At 39.4% G+C, this 21,303-nt stretch overlaps 2 protein-coding genes across 2 annotated transcripts; both read left to right on the top strand.

Annotated features, from left to right (window-relative positions):
- Nucleotides 1–701: 701 nt before the first annotated feature.
- LOC100555068 (embryonic pepsinogen) lies at nucleotides 702–20,776 on the top strand. Its single transcript, XM_003220191.4, has 9 exons — nucleotides 702–1,166; nucleotides 1,952–2,111; nucleotides 2,347–2,464; nucleotides 7,383–7,501; nucleotides 11,099–11,298; nucleotides 12,777–12,890; nucleotides 15,254–15,398; nucleotides 17,175–17,273; nucleotides 20,432–20,776. The coding sequence occupies exons 1-9, from the start codon at nucleotides 1,111–1,113 to the stop codon at nucleotides 20,567–20,569; spliced, it is 1,149 nt and encodes a 382-aa protein (XP_003220239.2). The 5' UTR covers nucleotides 702–1,110; the 3' UTR covers nucleotides 20,570–20,776.
- Nucleotides 4,347–7,138, top strand: LOC134298393 (uncharacterized). The gene has a single exon (XM_062978393.1). The coding sequence runs from the start codon at nucleotides 4,376–4,378 to the stop codon at nucleotides 6,914–6,916; it is 2,541 nt and encodes an 846-aa protein (XP_062834463.1). The 5' UTR covers nucleotides 4,347–4,375; the 3' UTR covers nucleotides 6,917–7,138.
- Nucleotides 20,777–21,303: the final 527 nt, after the last annotated feature.

Raw genomic sequence — 21,303 nt, 5'->3', positions numbered from 1 at the left:
GCCGTGTATCCAGCCTTGTCTTTAATTCCTTGCCTTGGACTTGCTCTTGAACTTTAGAAAAGGCTTGGACATTTTCCCCACTTAAACTGCTTGGAAGTTTGAGTGCGTTTCAGTTTTTTGGATTACAAACTTTAAACTCTAATATAATATATTGGACAATATATAACTGGACTATATTTGACCTTCCCTGGAAGGTCTAACGATGAACTATATCTTCTGCTTGTTTTCATTTTAATTTCTTAATTCCTTAATAAAGATATTAGATTGTTTACTGGCCTCAGTGTATTGGTTTCCAGTGCTCTCGCAGCCAGGGGTGTCACACTTCCAAAGCTTTGCTTGTTTATAATTGTATTTTAATTATTATTTAATAAATAATTAATTATTAAGGGCTAGTGCTTTTGGTGCACAAAGGCAAAAGAAGGTTGGACTAAAAGGCCCAAGGGATCTCTTCCAACCCTCTTTATTATTTTTATTATGATTATGATTAACATTGAGGCTGTATTTATTCCTGTTTTACTTTTTTACTTCAAAATAAGATATGTGCAGTGTGCACTGCATAGGAATTTGTTCATAGTTTTTTAAAAAACCTATAGTCCGGCCCTCCAACAGTATGAGGGACCGTGAACTGGCCCCCTGTTTCAAAAGTTTGCGGACCCCTGCTCTAGGTAAACATTGACACCCCTGGAGAAGCTTTGCAAGTTGCAAGAACAAATCAGTTAAAAAATTGCAAATTGTTGCAAGTTGTGACTAAACTGAACTGAAGAGTTGCAAACAGCTCTTTCATTCTACCTGGAGCTGAGCCCCCAAATCTAGAAGATCCGGAATCCTGTTTCTCGTTGGAGATCACTCCACAAAACTGGAAAACCAGGGCCAGGCCCTGAGATCTGGCAATATTTTAAAAAAGTCATATGCCACCATAATATTGGCATGTGTAATGAAAAGGAGACCTGCCTAATTGTTTACAAAGCTTTAAGAAATGGGCTGGATTTTTTTCTGTTGAACTTTGATGACCTGCCTTCCTGATAAAGGTGAATAGTTCTCAAGCAGCTATAAAACAACAGAGTTGTAGGGAACAAGAACTAGAGTAGCTAGAATAGTTGAGTGAGCAGGATGAAGTACCTAGCTATTCTCTTTGCTATTGTCGCTCTTTCTGAATCTATCATTCGGTAGGTTATCTTTTTGTTATAATTTTTGCAATAATCAAGCAATGGGAAAATGAGGACAGAGGGAAAAAGAAAATTGCATCCTCTAATCTCAGATCTGTTTGTGCAGAATGTGTGTATGTGTGACTAAATGCTTACTTGCATTGTATGTGCCACACTAACTACTGATACAGCTACAGGTGAGTTTTTCTTTCAAATGATATTCTTGCAATTATTGAGAGCTGAAACAGGTCACCATGCATTTAATTCTCCCTTGAGTGGAATGTTGTCATCCAGGTCCAACTGATGTCAATGGAATTTGTGCACAGGATCAAAACCACTGTTAGAAGCACTGGATACATAAGACATTGATGATCCCAAAGGGATGCAGTCTTTCAGCTTGAAATTCTAAGATATTTAAAATTAGAAGTCTTTCAATCTAATAGATAAGATGTGAGGTGGGATGATGATATTAAACCAGGGAAGGAAAACTATGGAAAGTCCAAGGGCCACATTTCTATTCCCTGGACCTCCCCAGGAGCCACAAAGATTTCCAAAAAGCAAAATCAGAAGTGGCTAGATGTCCATGTCCGGTTTCACATTAAACCGGACAGGAGTGCCAGCTTTTAAAAGGATAAATTACCTCTTCTTTTTTGTGAAAAAACAGTATCTTGGAAAGTCAACAGGAGTGAAGGAGTACTTGGATACAATACAGTCTTCTAATATGCTAAACCAATGCTGATTCTGAAGAATGGTTTGGTGGTGGGGGGCGGGGCATAAATCTATTCATTTTGTTTCTTGTGTCCTAGGATTCCCTTGCAGAGAGGAAAGAAAGGAAGAAACACTCTAAAGGAAAATGGTTTGTTGGACTCTTTTCTCAAGGAACATCGTTATGACATTGGTAGCAAATATCGACCCATGTTGGAAGCTGCCGAAGTAGCTGGTGAACCACTTATGAATTATTTAGATGTGAGTTGGAATCTTCTTGTTATTGATCAATACCACTACTAAAGAATATTTTCCAAATGTTTTAAAGATACTTTTTCTGTTTTGTCCAGGGTTTAGCAACACATTGAGTACAGGACAAAGTGTGTATCTATACTATAGAATTAATGCTTTGTGTGGTTATCACTCTCATCAACTATTAAAACTTAATCTAAGAAAAGAAAACTTAGCAAAACAATTGTGTCTTATCAATTAACAGACAGAATACTATGGAACAATCAATATTGGAACTCCACCGCAGGCGTTTACTGTTGTGTTTGACACAGGATCATCCAATCTTTGGGTACCCTCTACTTACTGCAGTGATGCACCATGTCGTAAGTAATGCAATACATCAAATGTCAAGGTAGAGATGTTGACCATAAGGTACATACGAATGGAAAGTGGGGAAAGGAATGGTCAAGTCTCATGGCATGGTTGAGATGGTATGTCAGGAAGGACTTGTAGACTTTCAAATTTGATTCATAATTCCTGAAGAACTCATTGTTCTCTTTCAATAAAGGGTTTTTTAAACAAAACCTAAATCCCCAAAAAGAGTATAGCTATTGAATCAACAGGACATAAATGCTTATTTATGTATCAATTAGTAACCAATTCACTACTTTTCGCTGGGACTAATAACTGGGTGAAAGTCTCTTTAGCAAAACAATACAGCAAAACAAAACCGTTCAGCCCCTGCATCCATGGGGGAGACATTCCAGAACTTTGCTTGGATACATGAGAACACAGGTAATAGTTGACCCTATTGAACAAATAACTTTTGGTGGGAGCATACCATAGAGTTGTGCTCAAGGGCCTAGGAAATGTCTAAAGGGCACACTTCTCTAGGTGTCACTTGATCCTTCAGTGTGACTCTATGATCAATGTCTGGCAGAGGTATGTCTGGATGACCTAGAAAATATCTAGAGAGAAAATAGTTTGTCAGAAGAAGTAAATAAAATCTCAGGGTTGTTGTATGTCTTTCGGGCTGTGTGGCCATGTTCCAGAAGCATTCTCTCCTGACGTTTCGCCCACATCTATGGCAGGCATCCTCAGAGGTTGTGAGGTATGGAGAAAACTAAGCAAAGAGGTTAATATATATCTGTGGAAAGTCTAGGGTGAGAGAGGTCAGTGTGAATGTGTAGTTAATCACTTAAATTAGCATTGAAAAGCTTATCTGCTGTCTTCTTCCTGCCTCTGGGGCATCCTTTGTTTAGAGTCGTTAACTGCCCTTGGTTGATTCATGTCTGGAAACCCTCTGTTTTCAGAGTATTGCTTTTTATTTACTGTTCTGATTTTTGAGTTTTGTAATACTGGTAGCCAGATTTTGTTCATTTTCATGGTTTCTTCCTTTCTGTTGAAGTTGTCCACATGCTTGTGGATTTCAATGGCTTCTCTGTGTAGTCTGACATGATAGTTGTTAGAATGGTCCAGCATTTTTGTGTTCTCAAATAGTATTCTGTGTCCAGGCTGGTTCATCAAATGCTCTGCTATGGCTGATTTCTCTGGTTGAATTAGTCTGCAGTGCCTTTCATGTTCTTTGACTCTTGTTTGGGCGCTGCGTTTGGTTGTCCCTATGTAGACTTGTCCACAGCTGCATGGTATCCGGTAGACTCCTGCAGAAGAGAGAGGATCCCTCTTGTCCTTCGCTGACCGTAGCATTTGTTGGATTTTCTTCGTGGGTTTGTAGATAGTTTGTAGGTTGTGCCTCTTCATCAGCTTCCCTATGCGGTCAGTAGTTCCCTTGATGTATGGTAAGTACACCTTTCCTCTGGGTGGATCTTTGTCTTGACTCTCATGGCTTGTTCTTGGCCTTGCAGCTCTTCTGATGTCTGTGGTGGAGTATCCATTGGCCTGTAGAGCCCAGTTTAGGTGGTTGAGTTCACCTTGGAGGAGGTGAGGTTCGCAGATTCTTTGTGCACGGTCTGTCAGGGCTTTGATTGTGCTCCTTTTTTGACTTGGGTGATGGTTGGAGTTTTTATGAAGGTATCTATCTGTGTGTGTAGGTTTTCTGTAAACTGTGTGGCCCAATTGTTGATTGGGTTTGCGGATGACCAGAACATCTAGAAATGGCAGTTTTCCTTCCTTTTCTTTTTCCATGGTGAATTGGATGTTTGGGTGGATGCTGTTAAGATGGTCCAGGAACTTGCTGAGTTCTTCCTCTCCATGGCTCCAAATCGTGAAGGTGTCATCTACGTATCTGAACCACGTATCTGCTTAGTTTTCTCCATACCTCACAACCTCTGAGGATGCCTGCCATAGATGTGGGCGAAACGTCAGGAGAGAATGCTTCTGGAACATGGCCACACAGCCCGAAAGACATACAACAACCCTGTGATCCCGGCCATGAAAGCCTTCGACAACACATTGAACATCTCTACGGGGAGAAATTGTTCCAAGACACACGGAGATTGGAAAAACTAAGGACCAGGAAAGCACATCTGCTGTGCTCCCTGACCTTCCTTCTACGCTGCAGAGACACAGATACCATCCCACAATTTCTTGCAGCCAAAAGGACCTTCAAAACACCACAGGCTCATCGCATTTACAACCGCCTGGAACGCAACCTCTTGAGAGAGAGAATCCACACCATCCGCAAAGAACTCGCAAACACAGACAAAGAACTGCTGCACCTCCACATCAACATCAGCCAAAAGATGAATACCCAGGACTGGGATAAAATAGACAGCCTTACCTACAAGAAAATGGAGAAAGACATGGTTCTCCACACCAAGAGACAAAAACAAAAATTTGACAAATGCCGTAAGCAACAGCCAAAGCCAGAACTGGATAAATCACGGACCATCATCAACCTGACAGACAGACAACTCACTGAAGACCAAGTATCCATTCTAGAAAAAGGAGGAAATTTTGCAGTCACCACCACCAGGATCCCAGTAGAAAACATCATTGCCAATGTTGAATCAGCAATTTACCAGCTCCCTGAGGAAGAAGCAGAGGAGGTAAGAATTGAAACAGCAAGGATCCTGAGAAATGCAAAACTCCCCCCCAGCAACATAACGAGAAAAGAAAGACAGGCCATCAAAGATCTCAACTCAGATCCTGAAATCATCATTCTTCCAGCTGACAAGGGGAATGCCACAGTAATCATGGAAACAAAACAATACAAAGAAAAAATCAGACAACTTCTAGATCCCACAATTTACAAGAAACTGAAACAAGACCCCACTAACAAAATCACCAGAAAAACGAACACTCTAATCAAGAACTCCTCCATTAACTTTGACATACGCCAACAGCTGTGCAAATCAGAAGCCCTCCCACCCAGGCTTTACGGACTCCCCAAAATCCACAAGGACTCCATCCCACTCAGACCCATTGTAAGTGCCATTGGATCGCCGACTTACAACCTGGCAAAATTTCTGGCTACACAGCTACAAACCCACATTGGGCTCACTGCACATTATATCAAGGACTCTACACACTTTATAGAAAAGATCAGCAACCTCAATCTAAGCACCAAGGACATCCTGATCAGCTTTGATGTGGTGTCCCTTTTTACCAAAGTCCCAGTAGCTGACACCCTCACACTAATCAAACAAAACTTCCCAGAAGACATCACAGCCCTGTTTCACCATTGCCTCACCACTAGCTACTTTCAGTGGGACACTGGATTCTATGAACAGAAGGATGGAGTGGCCATGGGGAGCCCTCTCAGCCCAGTAGTAGCAAATTTCTATATGGAATACTTTGAAAAACAGGCCCTAGAAACAGCACCAAAAAAGCCAACTGTTTGGTTCAGATACGTAGATGACACCTTCACGATTTGGAGCCATGGAGAGGAAGAACTCAGCAAGTTCCTGGACCATCTTAACAGCATCCACCCAAACATCCAATTCACCATGGAAAAAGAAAAGGAAGGAAAACTGCCATTTCTAGATGTTCTGGTCATCCGCAAACCCAATCAACAATTGGGCCACACAGTTTACAGAAAACCTACACACACAGATAGATACCTTCATAAAAACTCCAACCATCACCCAAGTCAAAAAAGGAGCACAATCAAAGCCCTGACAGACCGTGCACAAAGAATCTGCGAACCTCACCTCCTCCAAGGTGAACTCAACCACCTAAACTGGGCTCTACAGGCCAATGGATACTCCACCACAGACATCAGAAGAGCTGCAAGGCCAAGAACAAGCCATGAGAGTCAAGACAAAGATCCACCCAGAGGAAAGGTGTACTTACCATACATCAAGGGAACTACTGACCGCATAGGGAAGCTGATGAAGAGGCACAACCTACAAACTATCTACAAACCCACGAAGAAAATCCAACAAATGCTACGGTCAGCGAAGGACAAGAGGGATCCTCTCTCTTCTGCAGGAGTCTACCGGATACCATGCAGCTGTGGACAAGTCTACATAGGGACAACCAAACGCAGCGCCCAAACAAGAGTCAAAGAACATGAAAGGCACTGCAGACTAATTCAACCAGAGAAATCAGCCATAGCAGAGCATTTGATGAACCAGCCTGGACACAGAATACTATTTGAGAACACAAAAATGCTGGACCATTCTAACAACTATCATGTCAGACTACACAGAGAAGCCATTGAAATCCACAAGCATGTGGACAACTTCAACAGAAAGGAAGAAACCATGAAAATGAACAAAATCTGGCTACCAGTATTACAAAACTCAAAAATCAGAACAGTAAATAAAAAGCAATACTCTGAAAACAGAGGGTTTCCAGACATGAATCAACCAAGGGCAGTTAACGACTCTAAACAAAGGATGCCCCAGAGGCAGGAAGAAGACAGCAGATAAGCTTTTCAATGCTAATTTAAGTGATTAACTACACATTCACACTGACCTCTCTCACCCTAGACTTTCCACAGATATATATTAACCTCTTTGCTTAGTTTTCTCCATACCTCACAACCTCTGAGGATGCCTGCCATAGATGTGGGCGAAACGTCAGGAGAGAATGCTTCTGGAACATGGCCACACAGCCCGAAAGACATACAACAACCCTGTGATCCCGGCCATGAAAGCCTTCGACAACACAAATAAAATCTCGGTTGATAGGCTTGCAGATACAGATATGATAATGCACTTTTCTATTTTTTTCTAAAGAGTTTTGATCAGTAGAAAGAATAAAATTATATACATTTTAAACATTTCCCAAATACCCTTAGTACAATCATTTTCTGTAGCCAGCAAATGTAGTCTGTTGGATTGCTATTACTGATTGTGCTTTTCAGTTAATTAAACTTCTTTGTGTCTGTTTCAGAAAACCACCCAAGGTTTGATCCTTCTCAGTCTTCTACTTTCGAGAACACACAGCAGACTATGTCAATTCAGTATGGCACTGGAAGCATGCAAGGCATTTTAGGATATGATACTCTGACGGTAAAAAAAAAAGCAAACATAACTGGGGTAGCATGGTTACAGTTGTACAGACAAAGTTCTAAATCACTATCTATGCCAGGGGTGGGAGTCATGCAGCACTCCAGATGTCATTGGACTGCAAGACCAAGCACTTCCAAGCCAGCATAGCTGATGTTGAAGAAGCTGGCAGTTGAATCTAATATATGTTGATAAGTTGAGGGAAGATTTTAGAGCCTCAAATTATGAATTTTATATGAAAAGTCGAGAGAAGTTCTTTGGAGATGGGAAAATGCCAGGAACACCCCAGGAGGCCAGTCTCCCAGAGTAGACTAAGCTGTCAGTACATACATTGATCTGTGGACAAGTTAAACCAGTTTTTTTAGATCAAATCTTTTGAATAAAATTTCTAGATGTATACATGAGTAGTTTAACAACTCCTGGAGAACCTGGGCATTCCCGCACTGTTCTATTTTTTTTGCATTTTTAAGGTAAACTCTGTATGGCAGGGTTCTAAAAGTATTCCAATCTTAGATTTTTAAAATAATTAACCCTAAATCAAACTAATGTTGTAACTACAACTTTAACCTGATAATATTTTCCATTGGTTTTTATGGTATTTCAGCATGCTAGGTGGGGAGGCTTAAGTTGTTTGATTGTAATGTTCCCCCATTTTTTCTAATGCTGAGTGCAGTTTTCAGGGAAGAAAGGGAAATATTCATCCAGAATGCAGATGGCAAGGGAAAGTTTAAAGCTCCCACTGGAAAGGCTGTATGCCTAGGTAAGGTAAAGGTTTCCCCTGATGTTAAGTCCAATCGTGTCCAACTCTGGGGGTTGGTGCTCATTTCCATTTCTAGCCTGAAGAGCCGGCATTGTCTGTAGACACCTCCTAGGTCATGTGGCCAGCATGACTGCATGGAGCGCCGTTACCTTCCTGCTGGAGCGGTACCTATTGATCTACTGACACTTGCATGTTTTCGAACGGCTAGGTTAGCAGAAGCTGGAGCTAATAGCGGGTGCTCACTCCGCTCCCCTAATTCAAACTTGCGACCTTTCGGTCTGCAAGTTCAGCAGGTCAGAGCTTTAACACACTGTGCCACCAGGGGCTCCTGTGTGCCTAGGATTAATTTATTTAAAATGACAACACGCTGAAATGTCTGCTGGGCATGCAATTAAAAATGTGATGTTTGAACATAGAGCACCACAGACCAACACCATAGTTATTCACATCGAAACAGAGTGTATATTTTATTTATTTATTTACCCTGTTTATATACCCCACCTTTCTCAACCCTGTAGGGGACTCAAGGTGGCTTGAGTTATAAGGAGTTAATTCAGAGGGTTTTTTTCATGTCAGGAGCAACTTTGAGTCACTTCTGGAGTGAGAGAATTGGCCGTCTGCAAGGACGTTGCCCAGGGGATGCCCAGATGTTTTTGATGTTTTACCATCCTTGTGGGAGGCTTCTCTCATGTCCCCGCATGGAGCTGGAGCTGATAGAGGGAGCTCATCTGCACTCTCCCCGGGTGGGATTCGAACCTGGCAGCTTTCAGGTCAGCAACCCAACCTTCAAGTCACGAGGCTTTAGTCCACTTCGCCATCGGGGGCTCCTAATTTAGAGTTAAAGATTTATAACAAAATAGTTTATTTTTAATATTAGTGAAGCATAGTACAACATTTGGAAGTTTCTAGAAAATATAAAATATATATATATTGTGTGTGTGTATATATATATATATATATATATACACATACAGTAGAGTCTCACTTATCCAACACTCGCTTATCCAACGTTCTGGATTATCCAATGCATTTTTGTAGTCAATTTTTTCAATACATCGTGATATTTTGGTGCTAAATTCGTAAATACAGTAATTACTACATAGCATTACTGCGTATTGAACTACTTTTTCTGTCCAATTTGTTGTATAACATGATGTTTTGGTGCTTAATTTGTAAAATCATAACCTAATTTGTTATTTAATAGGCTTTTCCTTAATCCCTCCTTATTATCCAACATATTCGCTTATCCAACGTTCTGCCGGCCCGTTTATGTTGGATAAGTGAGACTCTACTGTATATATATACAGTAGAGTCTCACTTATCCAACACTCACTTATCCAACGTTCTGGATTATCCAACACATTTTTGTAGTCAATGTTTTCAATGCATTGTGATATTTTGGTGCTAAATTCGTAAATACAGTAATAATTACTACATAGCATTAATGTGTAATGAACTACTTTTTCTGTCAAATTTGTTGTATAACATGATGTTTTGGTGCTTAATTTGTAAAATCATAACCTATTTTGATGTTTAATAGGCTTTTTCTTAATCTCTCCTTATTATCCAACATATTCACTTATCCAACGTTCTGCCAGCCCGTTTATGTTGGATAAGTGAGACTCTACTGTATATATATACATACATATATATATATATATATATATATATATATATATATATATATATATGGAAGGAAACTCGGTTGATTTTTATGAGATGTGTGATCTGAATAAACAATCTTGGGACATACACAGAAACATAATGAATCGAGGATCTTAGTTACTGACAAGTGAGCCAACAAAAAAACGGAAGCTTCCAAAAATAGAGGGCCTCGGCTACTGACAAGCAAACCAGTAAAAGGGAAGTTTCCAAAAATAGAAGACCTCAACTACTGACAAGCAATATGGTAAAAAGAAAGATTCCAAAATTAGCAACCAGAAAAGTCCCAGTCAAGTGAAGTTACTGATTTTTGCATAAATGTTCAAACCTTTGCAAGCAGTAGCTCTCTCTTTTCATGAAGGATCTTCCAGAAAAGAATTAGAACTAAAAGAGGAAGAAATTTTTACAAGAAACACATTTTGTTCTGTATACTCTGGATCTTAGTTCAGAATTGTCTGTACTGTGCTGAATAGAAACAAACAAACTTATACCAGCTGTGCAAGATAGTAGGTTTGGATTGTCAAGACCCTTACGGCATATTGCAGAAATGGTGTTTCATTTTCTGTGTATGACAGAAAAGACTCCCTTAGGGATGGGGCAGGGTTGATTTTGCCCTAAATCTCTGCTTCATTGCTATAAGATGACCCCAAACTTCTCCTTGTCATGTACAGAGCGAGACCCCTCGTTTTGTGATTAGAGACACATGAAAGGAAGGACTTTGTATTTCTGATCACTCAGTGATAACAAAGGCACCTCCTATGCTATACCACTCTGTCTGCAAGGACATCCCTTCATGCACCTCTGACAGGCCCAATTGTCAAGGCTAGCAGTGCTTGAACAGCTGTTACTTGGTTAGCTTTTCACTCTAAATGTTACAAGGTTTTCCTAGGCATAAAATGGTGCCAGCCCCCTGCCTTCAGGGCATGGTAAAAATGCATCTCATATCAATCAAGGGTATTTGGAGGCATTTATAACCACATAGTTTATTGATCCCAATTTGAGGTTTGGGTCCTGAGGACTACAAAAACTGCCCAAGAGCCTCATTTTGCCTACCCTTGTTTAAAGGATAGGTTCAATCTATTTAGTTGTAATACCTGGAAGGCTCACTTTGGATACAAGCTTTATTGTGCCTCACCAGCCTGATGGAGAACTAAAGGGATGCTTTGTCTCTCTCCTAGGTAACTGGCATTACGGTCCCCAAGCAGGAGTTTGCCTTGAGCTCCAGTGAACCAGGTGTCTTCTTCACCTATGTTCCGTTTGATGGGATTCTGGGCTTAGGCTACCCTTCAATTGCTGTTTCCGATGTAACTCCTGTCTTTGATAACATGATGAATGAAGGCTTGGTGCAAGAAAATTTGTTCTCTGTCTATCTTGGCCGGTAAATAGTATTTTGTTTTATTGGTAAGATTATTTGTTTCATGTGAATGGAAGAATTGTTGGAGAAGAATGCACCTATAGTAGCTATATACAAGTACTGGGTGACTATGTACATGTACTCCGACCTATCTCCCCAAGGGGACTCAGGGCGGATCATAGTACACATACACAGCAAACATTCAGTGCTGTTTGGACAGACAGGACAGAACAGACAGAAAGGGGGTATGTTGTCTCGAAGTCCAGTTTTGATGCCTTGAAGGTTGAGTTTGGATTCAGTCACAGGGGGGTGCTGTTGCTCCATTCTCTGTGACGAAGAGCCATCAGGACTTCCTCCTTCCATCTTCCTTTGGTCATTGCATTTCTAGTCTTGTTCTTTTATGGTGTCATAAAATACCTCCCCTGCTAGTTAGCAGTACCTAATTTCTCTACTCACAGCTCTAAGCTGCTTTCGAAATGCTTGGGTAAACAGTCAGCTGGGCTTGAGAGTCGGGTGCTCACCCCAACCGGGTTTCAAACTGGCCACCTTTCGTTTGGTAGATCTTATTACTGCTGGTGATTTTACCAGCTGTGCTAAAGCCCAGCCCTCTATATGTTCAAGTTCCCTGAACCTGTGACAGCAGCATATGACTTACCCATCTCTGCTTTACATATTGAGTGCTTTGCCTTTTGGCATCATCTTTTAAGATGAGTTACAGCCCAGTTTTACATTCTAAATAAGATGGCTGCCATTATGCTTGTCTTGCAATACAGTTTGCTCTCTATATTCACAGTTTCTGCACACCTAGATTCAACCATCCATAATGTTAAAATATTCACAATAAATTCCCAAAAGCAAACATGGATATTGGCATTTTACATAGGGTACACTATTTTACTATGTCATTTTATACAATGAGACTTGAGCATCCATGGATTTTGGAATCCATGGTGGTGGTGGTGGTGGTGGTGGTGGGGGGGGGGGGGATCCAAGAATGAAACCCCAGCAGATACTTAGGGTCTACTGTACTTCTTATCCAGGGGATGTGGGAGATGGTAGCAGCTGTGGTAGCTGCTGGATCGCATGTCAATGGAACAGTGTAGCCACTCCTGCTTAAAGTCCAAATTTTAGTCAAAAACTGTTAATAATAATAATAACTTTATTTTTATACCCTGCCACCATCTCTCTAAATGGACTCGGGGTGGCTTACATGCGGGACGTTGTTCAGTACTTAAGATAGATCTTCTAAAGGACAAAAACTGCTTCTGGTTTTATTAGACTGCAGCTAAAAGCAGTTTCTTTATTCTTTGAACATGGGAAATATCAGCTGTTACAGAAAGATTTTTTTCACCAACATGGACAGAACTATGAACTCACATTGCAAAAAAAGTTTAATGGAAACATCTGGTATGCAAGAATGTAATACATTCACTTTCTACTGTGTACTTCAACTTAAACCAAATGAGTTTCAGCCAATAATGCATTGTATATTCACATTTCAGAGGAGGAACTGGTAGTATAATCACTTTTGGTGGAATTGATGAATCTTACTATACTGGTTCCATTAACTGGATACCTGTCACCGAGCAAGGTTACTGGCAAATTGAGTTGGACAGGTAAGTAGAAATTAATGTTACTGTGATTCTTCATATACTGAACAATTCTTATTACATCAGGTAGTAAACAATAAAATTGGAAAGTTTGATCTGATAATGTTAAGATTTACTACCTGAAAAGATGGGAAACAATAAAGGAAAATACAAAATAGGGGTGTGCATTTTGGGTAAATCTCGGGCTGTTTTCAGTGTCCGGTTTTTGGCTGGCCCTGATCTGTTTTTTTTTTTTTTTTGGGAGCTGCCCAAATTAAGGAGGGCAAAATGTTATTTTCAGTCTGGAAGCCCGAAGATCCATTTTTGTTGCAGGAAGATCTGGCCCATTGGAGGCAATGGGGGGACTTCTGAGGCTCCCCTTTCCGTCATGTTTAGGGCTATTAAGACAAACATGGCCACTGCTAGCCCCCCAAATTTCAGAACATGTGGATCATCAACTGATTTTAGGAAATTCTTAATCTTTCTAGAAATAAAATCTCCTTTAAAAAACCCAAAAAGGTATCCCGTGGGAGGATCTGATTGAGATTCAGTAGTACCTCTCCCTCTCCCTCTGGCTTTTGCTGTCCTGAAAGCCTGGCCACTTGACCCAGCAGCACCCACACCACAGTCATACATTATTATTATTATTATTATTATTATTATTATTATTATTATTATTATTATTATTATTGATACACAACAAGATTAGTACACAGCAAACAAGATCACTGTGCTAGCTGTTGTATTGGATCATACGTCAGACACTTACCAAGTGTCTAGGACTATGTGATGCATCGGCGAATAATGCCTGCAAATACAAGTAGGGTGGCCTTTTGCAGCTGGCAGATGGTAATTTTGTCAGTGCTGATTGTTTTTAAGGTTTTTGTTGTTGTTGTTGTTATATGTTATTTATATATATGTATTATTTATTATGTGTGTAATACACACACACACACACACACACTTTTTATATTTGGGGGGAATAGGCTCAAACTTCTTGTGTGAGAGAAGGAGCACACACAGACAGAAGCCATAAAAAAGTATTAGTTCAAGAGTGTGTCAAAAAGGAACAACAAACAACTTACAGGGTTACAGGGGCTTTTTAAATATTAGTTAAGAGATGAAACAAGAAGAAGAAAGGACTTTTTGTTATTTTTAAAAAGTATTTGGGGGGGGGGGAGGAAGGTGCAGGACAGAGTACAGAGAGAAGCAAGTAGATAGGGCTGGGGAGGAATTGAATTTTCCCTGTGGGGACTCAAGGGAGTCAGGCTATCCCATCCCTTCAGTAAACCACTACAATATTTAAACAAACAACCCCCAAAATGCCCTTTCACAGCTACGCAAATGCACACCCATGATCACTTCCCTAGCAAAATAGTAAAAAAAGAAGAAACGAAAGATATTACATTAAGAAAAGTAAATCAAATTGCCAAAGGAAACAACTGGAATTGTGTGTCCAAAAGCAAGTGAAGCGATCCTAAGATGGCACTGAGATAGAAGACGGAGCTGGTTGCATGTGACTGGCTTTCTTCTTCTGACTGGCTCAGGCAGGCAGCAGGGCTCACAGCCTCACAGAGAAACCCGTGTGTGCAGAGGGCTGCTTCTCTGCGCTCCACGGGAAGCCAAAAAAAACTGAAAGCAGCCATTTTTTGGAAGCTATGTATTTTGTTGCTGCTGAAAAAAATATGGCTGCGCTGCCCATGGTGTTACGGGCGATCTGGCAGCCGAAAATGCTGAATCACCCAGAGCCCCTTTTGAAAAAGGGGTCTGTGCACAGCCCTAATACAAAGCAATGTTAACCTACACCTTGGCTGCTAGGAAAGCTATACTTATTGTTTACAAGCTGAAGTATTAGTTCAAGAGGTTTAGAAACTCTTTAAATCACTCTACAACTCTCCCAGTGCTCTATCTTTCCATTTATTTTTTGTCTTATCCAGTCTCAGTCCTTTGTTATGCTAGTGTTTTATGCTAGTCTTTCTTTTCCTTTCTCATTTACCAATACTCGTATAACCTTTTGCTCTGCAACAGGTGAGTTCCATAGAAGCATAAAGAGAAGATGGGGGATGGAACGGACTTCCATCTGTACAAAATATTATGTTATGTCTTGACTTTAGTGATATAAGGATGTGTGGTGCTTTAGACATTCGAAAATGACAGGTCTCTGATCTTAAATTTGTATGACCTATGAATCATATGTTTCATTACTTAATATTTGGAACACAAGTCTCCATTAACACTGATTAATAACACTGCTGGAAACATTACTCTAAAACGGTAGGCCCTGAAAGGGAATGAATGGTTTTCTATTGAGTACAGGTAGCCAGTATTAACACACTACTGCCATCTTGTTTCAAATACATGACACAATCTCATAATTTCCAATTTCTCAGTATTTTAGTGAATGGCGAAGCAATTGCTTGCAGTGATGGCTGCCAAGCCATTGTTGATACGGGTACTTCCCTCGTGGCTGGCCCACCATCTGACATAAGCAACCTCCAAAATGCCATTGGAGCCACTCCAGGACAATATGGTCAGGTAAGAAAAATCCTTTATTATCTGGCAGTTCCTTTTCACTGTAGTTGAAGAGAACCAAGTCATCTTGATCACTTTTGTTACTTTGTTCACATAGTCATTCAATTCTTTTGTAAAGTCTCAAGCGAAGTTTTAGCTGGATAAAACTGACACCTACTGGAAACAACTCCTAACATGGGCATAATCCTGGTTTTTCAAATTTAATTGATGATAATATAAATCTCATGGAAATCTGCTTCCACACTTCTGACTTGATGTGAAAATGATCCATGGCATACAATTGTCCCAATGTAGTGTCCTCCAGATATTTTGGACTTCAGCTCCCATAAACGTCTACCAAGATTATCAATGTTGAATTCAAAATATCTGGAAGGCATGAGGTTGGAACATTGCATGGCAAGTGATTTCCAGCTGATGAGAAAAAAAAATCTACATGAGGGAAATAATTATGTTGACCCCTGCATTTTCATGTTGTAATAAGTGCAATACAAGGATTTCCCTTGTGATGGATTTGTGCTTTCTGAATATCCCTTCCTACAAGCAGATGTCTTGGAGGGCTACACTTTGCAGTAAGACTTTACTTATACTATTTTATTCTGTTCCCTTTATTTGGAATAGTTTTACTGATAGCTGTATAAGCCTTTCCTCCAAAGAACTTCCTACTACACAGGGTATGTGTATAGCTCCTGCTCAGTCGCATAGTCATATCCGACTCTTCGTGACCTCATGGACCAGTCCACGCCAGAGCTCCCTGTATATGGCAACAGCACCAAATCCAGAATATGGTCACACATCAAAGGGTTAATATGCTATTTGGTATTAGGTAAATTGGCTTTGTGTGTGAGGATAAGATGTGAAGCTCGTCTTTAAATTTTTATTTATATGCCATGAAAGTGTTTCTCAGGTCCAAACATCACACTTGATTAGAGATGTAACTGTCCATTAATTCATTTTTTGAATGAAGAAGTGGCTGATTTTAGTCATTCTTTTCTCATTCTGAAAATGTCTTTTCACTGAGAGAAATGAGTAGTTTCCAAAGACTGTTCATGGTTGCGTGCAATATTTTCATCATTTGTTTAATGGAAAATAATATAGTTGGTGACTTATTCTATGCAAAATCCACATATGTGAAGAAAACATGAAGATTCACATCAGTCTAGGATTCTCCTCATCAAAGATTCCCAATACTTAAAAAACACATTTTTTCGGATATGTTTGAACCTTCTTTCTGTCCCTGGATACTGACCCTACCATTAAGCTAAATTAAAAGGCAGCTTTAAGCAGCTGGTTTGTGGTATCATTGAAAGTTCAGAAAATGAAATGTTCGTCCTGATCGGAGTAAAGTCTTTGAATCAAAAGTTGAATGATAAATCAACATCAATGCAAATTTAATTGTTTCAATGGGTTTTCTCTAGCCAAGATTAGCAGTTGGATGCTAAAGCATTACTTCAAGGGAGAAGATGGGCACTTGTAAAAAAAATAGTAGTATGATGATGATGCTAAGGTTTCCTCAATAACTTAACTTGGAAGCTATATATCTTTCCTGGCCATTGGTCATTGGATTGTTGCTCTGTCTCAGAAAGCAACATGTCTTCAGTTAATCAGGATGGCTATCCAAATTAATTCCAGAATATTAAAGATATTACGTGAGTTCTGCTGTCAAGAGATTTCGTCTTTGATATTGGTGGGGTGGGGGGACACTGCATTTTTTATTCATCAATGCTACTTTATTTCCTTTGTGCTGAGAACTGAAAGCTGCTATTTTTTAATGTCTTGCAGTATGACATCAACTGTGGCAACCTTGGCAATATGCCTGATGTTGTTTTCGTGATCAACGGAATTCAGTTTCCTCTGACTCCAACAGCCTATACACTAGAGGTACACAATGAATATGAAATTGTTCTCCTTACCTAGATATAAGGTGTATCCAGACTACTGAATTATAGTAGCCTGTTACCAGTTTTACTGTTACCGCATCCTAGGATTTGTATTTTGTTGAAAGAACTGGTTTTTCTCATGCTGCAGTGCAAGAGCAAACTAGAGAATTCTAAGTCCTATAACAGCTAAAGTGGTATCAGACTTGTATAATTGTGCATTATGGGTATGCTCAAAAGTTTGGAAGGATTCTAGGTAGATATGGGTAGGATCTTGTTGGCTACTGACATGTAAGTGTCTCTTTGGCTGTAATAACTTATTTGTTTTCAACTGGTGCATAGTGGAGGCAGGGGGACAAAGGGGAAAACTGTCCCCATCTGGAGGAAAGCTGCCTTGATAGTCCCTAAACAGATTAGAAAATAGAAATTACAAGATAGTTTAATCACTTTATAGAAGAAGACTCCGCTGTTGCCCACCACATCACACAAACACCCATCACTACAACATCTGTAGATACCTTTCCTCTGCCACCAAACTACTGGCTGCCCCTCTCCATGAAAGTTACAAAGAGCAATAGGGTCTTCATCTAAAATTGCAATTAATTATGAATACATAGGTTCAAAAACAGTGGAGTGGAAACATTATTTGGGAAGAAATACTGACTGACATTCTCTTAGTAATTTATGCAGAGATAATTTCAGTGTAGATCAAAATAGATCACATTTGATATCTGTTTTATTGGGGGGGGGATTCAAAAGATAACTTTTTTGTTGATGAACAATCTAATTTCCACCAAAGAATAATTATAATCATTTTGTATATTTGTGATGGCTATTTCTTGGATGTATTTTTAGAAAGCTATTTGCTTTACCGAGGTACAAAATTTACATCAGGGTTTTTAAAATCACACATTCTATCAAACACCTAGCACTTGAGGTCAAGTGATTGATGGGTTCAGGCAACACAATAAACTAGGATCCTGCAAGACTGGATTAATTGGCATTTTTTATTTGTATGCCCTGCTTGTAGCAAGAACAGCTATACAAAGCATAGAGTTTTGCTTTATGGTTTGTTTAGGTTGTCATCTGAATTATGGGTACAACTTCTGATTCATTTCTATCCTAATAAACTAAACTAGAGATCTAGAGTTTGTGTTTCCTTTAGTTGGAGATAAACAGAGAGGAAGCTGAACCCGTTCAGATTTTGTGCTTGTTTAGCTGTTCCTGCTGCAAACAAGAGCAACCATATAGCACTCAAGAGTATGCTGCATGTAACTGCTAAGTTAAAATTCTCACACTTTCCTTCCGTATGGTGTAATCTGACTCCAGGCAGCATGCAAGCATCTACTAAGAGAGAATGTGGAAGTAAAAATTACCCTCACACATCAGTTCCTCTGTGCAAGGATGACACAATCTAGAGAGGTTTATGAAACACAACAAACACACACTGCTCTTCTCCCAACACATCAGTTGTAACTCTGCAATAACAATAAGATTTTAAAAAGATAACATGGCCCCCTGTCCTCTGTCTGTTCTAAGCAGGGTGCCATGTAAAATCAGTGTGAGAAAGCTGTGCACCTCCAGGTAATGTTGGACTATAGCTTATCCAGCAGAAAGATAGTGGTAGTGGTAATGGTAGTGTTAAAGTCAGAGTTTTACCCTTTGGCCACTTTGTTTTTGTGGCTTTATATTCCAGAATTCCCAGCCAGTATGACCAGTTGTAAAGCATAATGTAAAACATCGGGAGGAATCAAAGTTTCCTTTGTTCCTTCATATGGAAAAGGAGAGATATAATAACTAAGATGCAACAATAAGATCAACATAGATATATATTAAACATGTTCAATATAGTAAAAGTATGACAACAGGCAGATTAGTTTCATTTCAGCATTGTACATAACCACATAATATACATACAGTCAAGACCTATTAAAATGGGAGTACAAACAAAATCTAATGCAATACTACTAATAGCCCCAGCTTTTTAATATCTTTGCCATGGATGTGCTAAGCATGATGATGCTTACTAATAATGTCTTTTCATATGAAATCATGCAACAGATAACAATAGACATAATATGATGGCAGCATTGCAGAATCCATCTCATAATAATGACCATTTAATGGCTCTGGTGTCATTGGGATGATGAATCTACTCCTGGTTTTAGTCTGGACTAAGGGGGTCATTTCAGGTTTAAAGCCTGTTGTCAGCACCTTGGATAATTCTTCAAAACTGCAATAGAATTGCATTCTACTGACCTTAGAGCAACCAGACTCCATGGCCAATCTCTCCTACAAATATGAAGGAGGAGAATGACTGCTTATGTCTTCTCTCTCCTCTTTCCAATACTGTATAGACTAAAAGTATCAATAATGCTTCAAACAGTTAAATTGTGTGTATGCATTATATATGTATTTTAACCATTTGGCCCCAAGTAAAAGAGGCACTCTTCTGCCATTGTGAGTTTCCACTCATGTAAAACCCTTCAGATTCGGTGGGTTTACTTATCCAGACGTGTCACATGGCTTCCAAAGACAGCTCGCAATATCTTCTCTATCAACATATTCCATGAGTCAATGTGCATGTGAAACGCATTGCTGTCAGACCTCCCAGGAGTAGAGCTTGATTTTTATTAAGCATATACATCATTTTTCATTTCTCCTCCAAAATTTATATCACCCAAAATAATTCAAGGTGGCATACAACAATAAACGAATAAACTATATCCATGTTACAGTTTTTGACAGTACAAAAATAATTATCACGGTGATAGTCATTAACACAAGGCAAGAATGTAAATATAGTACAACTTGTAGTACAGGACTTTTAAAAAGGAATATTATCCCTATAATACAAAAGAAAATTAAAAAGTCTTCAGCTGTAAACCTTCTAAGAAGTCACATTTGAACCAAATGCCCTAAAGGATGCATTGCTCCTTTGAGAAATCCCACCAGCAAAGGCCTGTCATTGTACCAAAAGATCAATTAAACTAAATTCAGAGAATGTTGCACACAACTTACTTTTACTGTTCATTAGTAAAAGGAAATAAGCTTTGTATGTGTGGATGTTATGGTAACCATTTTTTAACCAAAATTGTTTTTTAAAAGTTGATAATATATGTGGTCCACTGCAACTAATGGTCTGCTTTTCCTTTCTTTTAGGAATCACAAGAAGAGTGTCACAGTGGTTTCCAAAACATGTCTGGAGATCTCTGGATCTTAGGCGATGTGTTCATAAGAGAATACTACAGCATTTTTAACAGGGCAAATAACCAAGTTGGATTGGCAAAAGCAGTCTAGAACAACTTCAAACAACATCAAGTGTTAAAATTATCCAACTAATCAACTTAGATTTATTTTGATGTTGCACTAATGATTTTGAGCTAATAGGAGCAACTTTAATGATATCCCTTTAAAAGCAGTGTCTGCCCAATGACATCAAAGATGTTAGTAGCACTGTTTCTGAGCTTGTTTGCAAGAAATCAAATAATAAATTTTCTTGAAATTATGGTTTGTACAGTAGCCTATCCTTAATGAGAGTAATGTGATGAGTCATTGCATAGTTCACTGTAAGAATGAATAACTCTGTTCAAACAAATCCTAAGAACAAACTGTTGGACTGCATTGGGTGATGTAACTGTGTCAAACCTTTTAAGCAGTGCATGCATGCGCACACGCACACACACAACAAAGCCGTTTCCACATTGGTGAAGAGCTGGAGTATGAGCAGGGATGCACCCACCTCTGTTACCAGGACTGCCCTCAGAACATGTGAACCAAATCATATATACTTTGAGTATATATGCCTATCAGGGATCATGTTACTTTTCAAGTAAAGCAGATAAGTCATACTCACACAGAGCTCTCTAAAAGGGGGAAATTCATTGATCATATAGTAATCTATATATATATGTTGCATTGGAGAATAGGAAATATTATGGTACAGCTTCGCAAATGACAAAATGATGTGAAATAGCACGCTAACCAAGTTGTGAGTGTTTGGAATTAACAATAGCTTGGTGCTGTAGGAACTG

The sequence above is a fragment of the Anolis carolinensis genome, chromosome 4, assembly GCF_035594765.1.
Source record: "Anolis carolinensis isolate JA03-04 chromosome 4, rAnoCar3.1.pri, whole genome shotgun sequence".
Taxonomy (NCBI): Eukaryota; Metazoa; Chordata; class Lepidosauria; order Squamata; family Dactyloidae; genus Anolis; species Anolis carolinensis.
The sequence above is the reverse complement of the archived record's forward strand: the minus strand, read 5'-3'. Positions and strand labels throughout refer to the sequence as shown.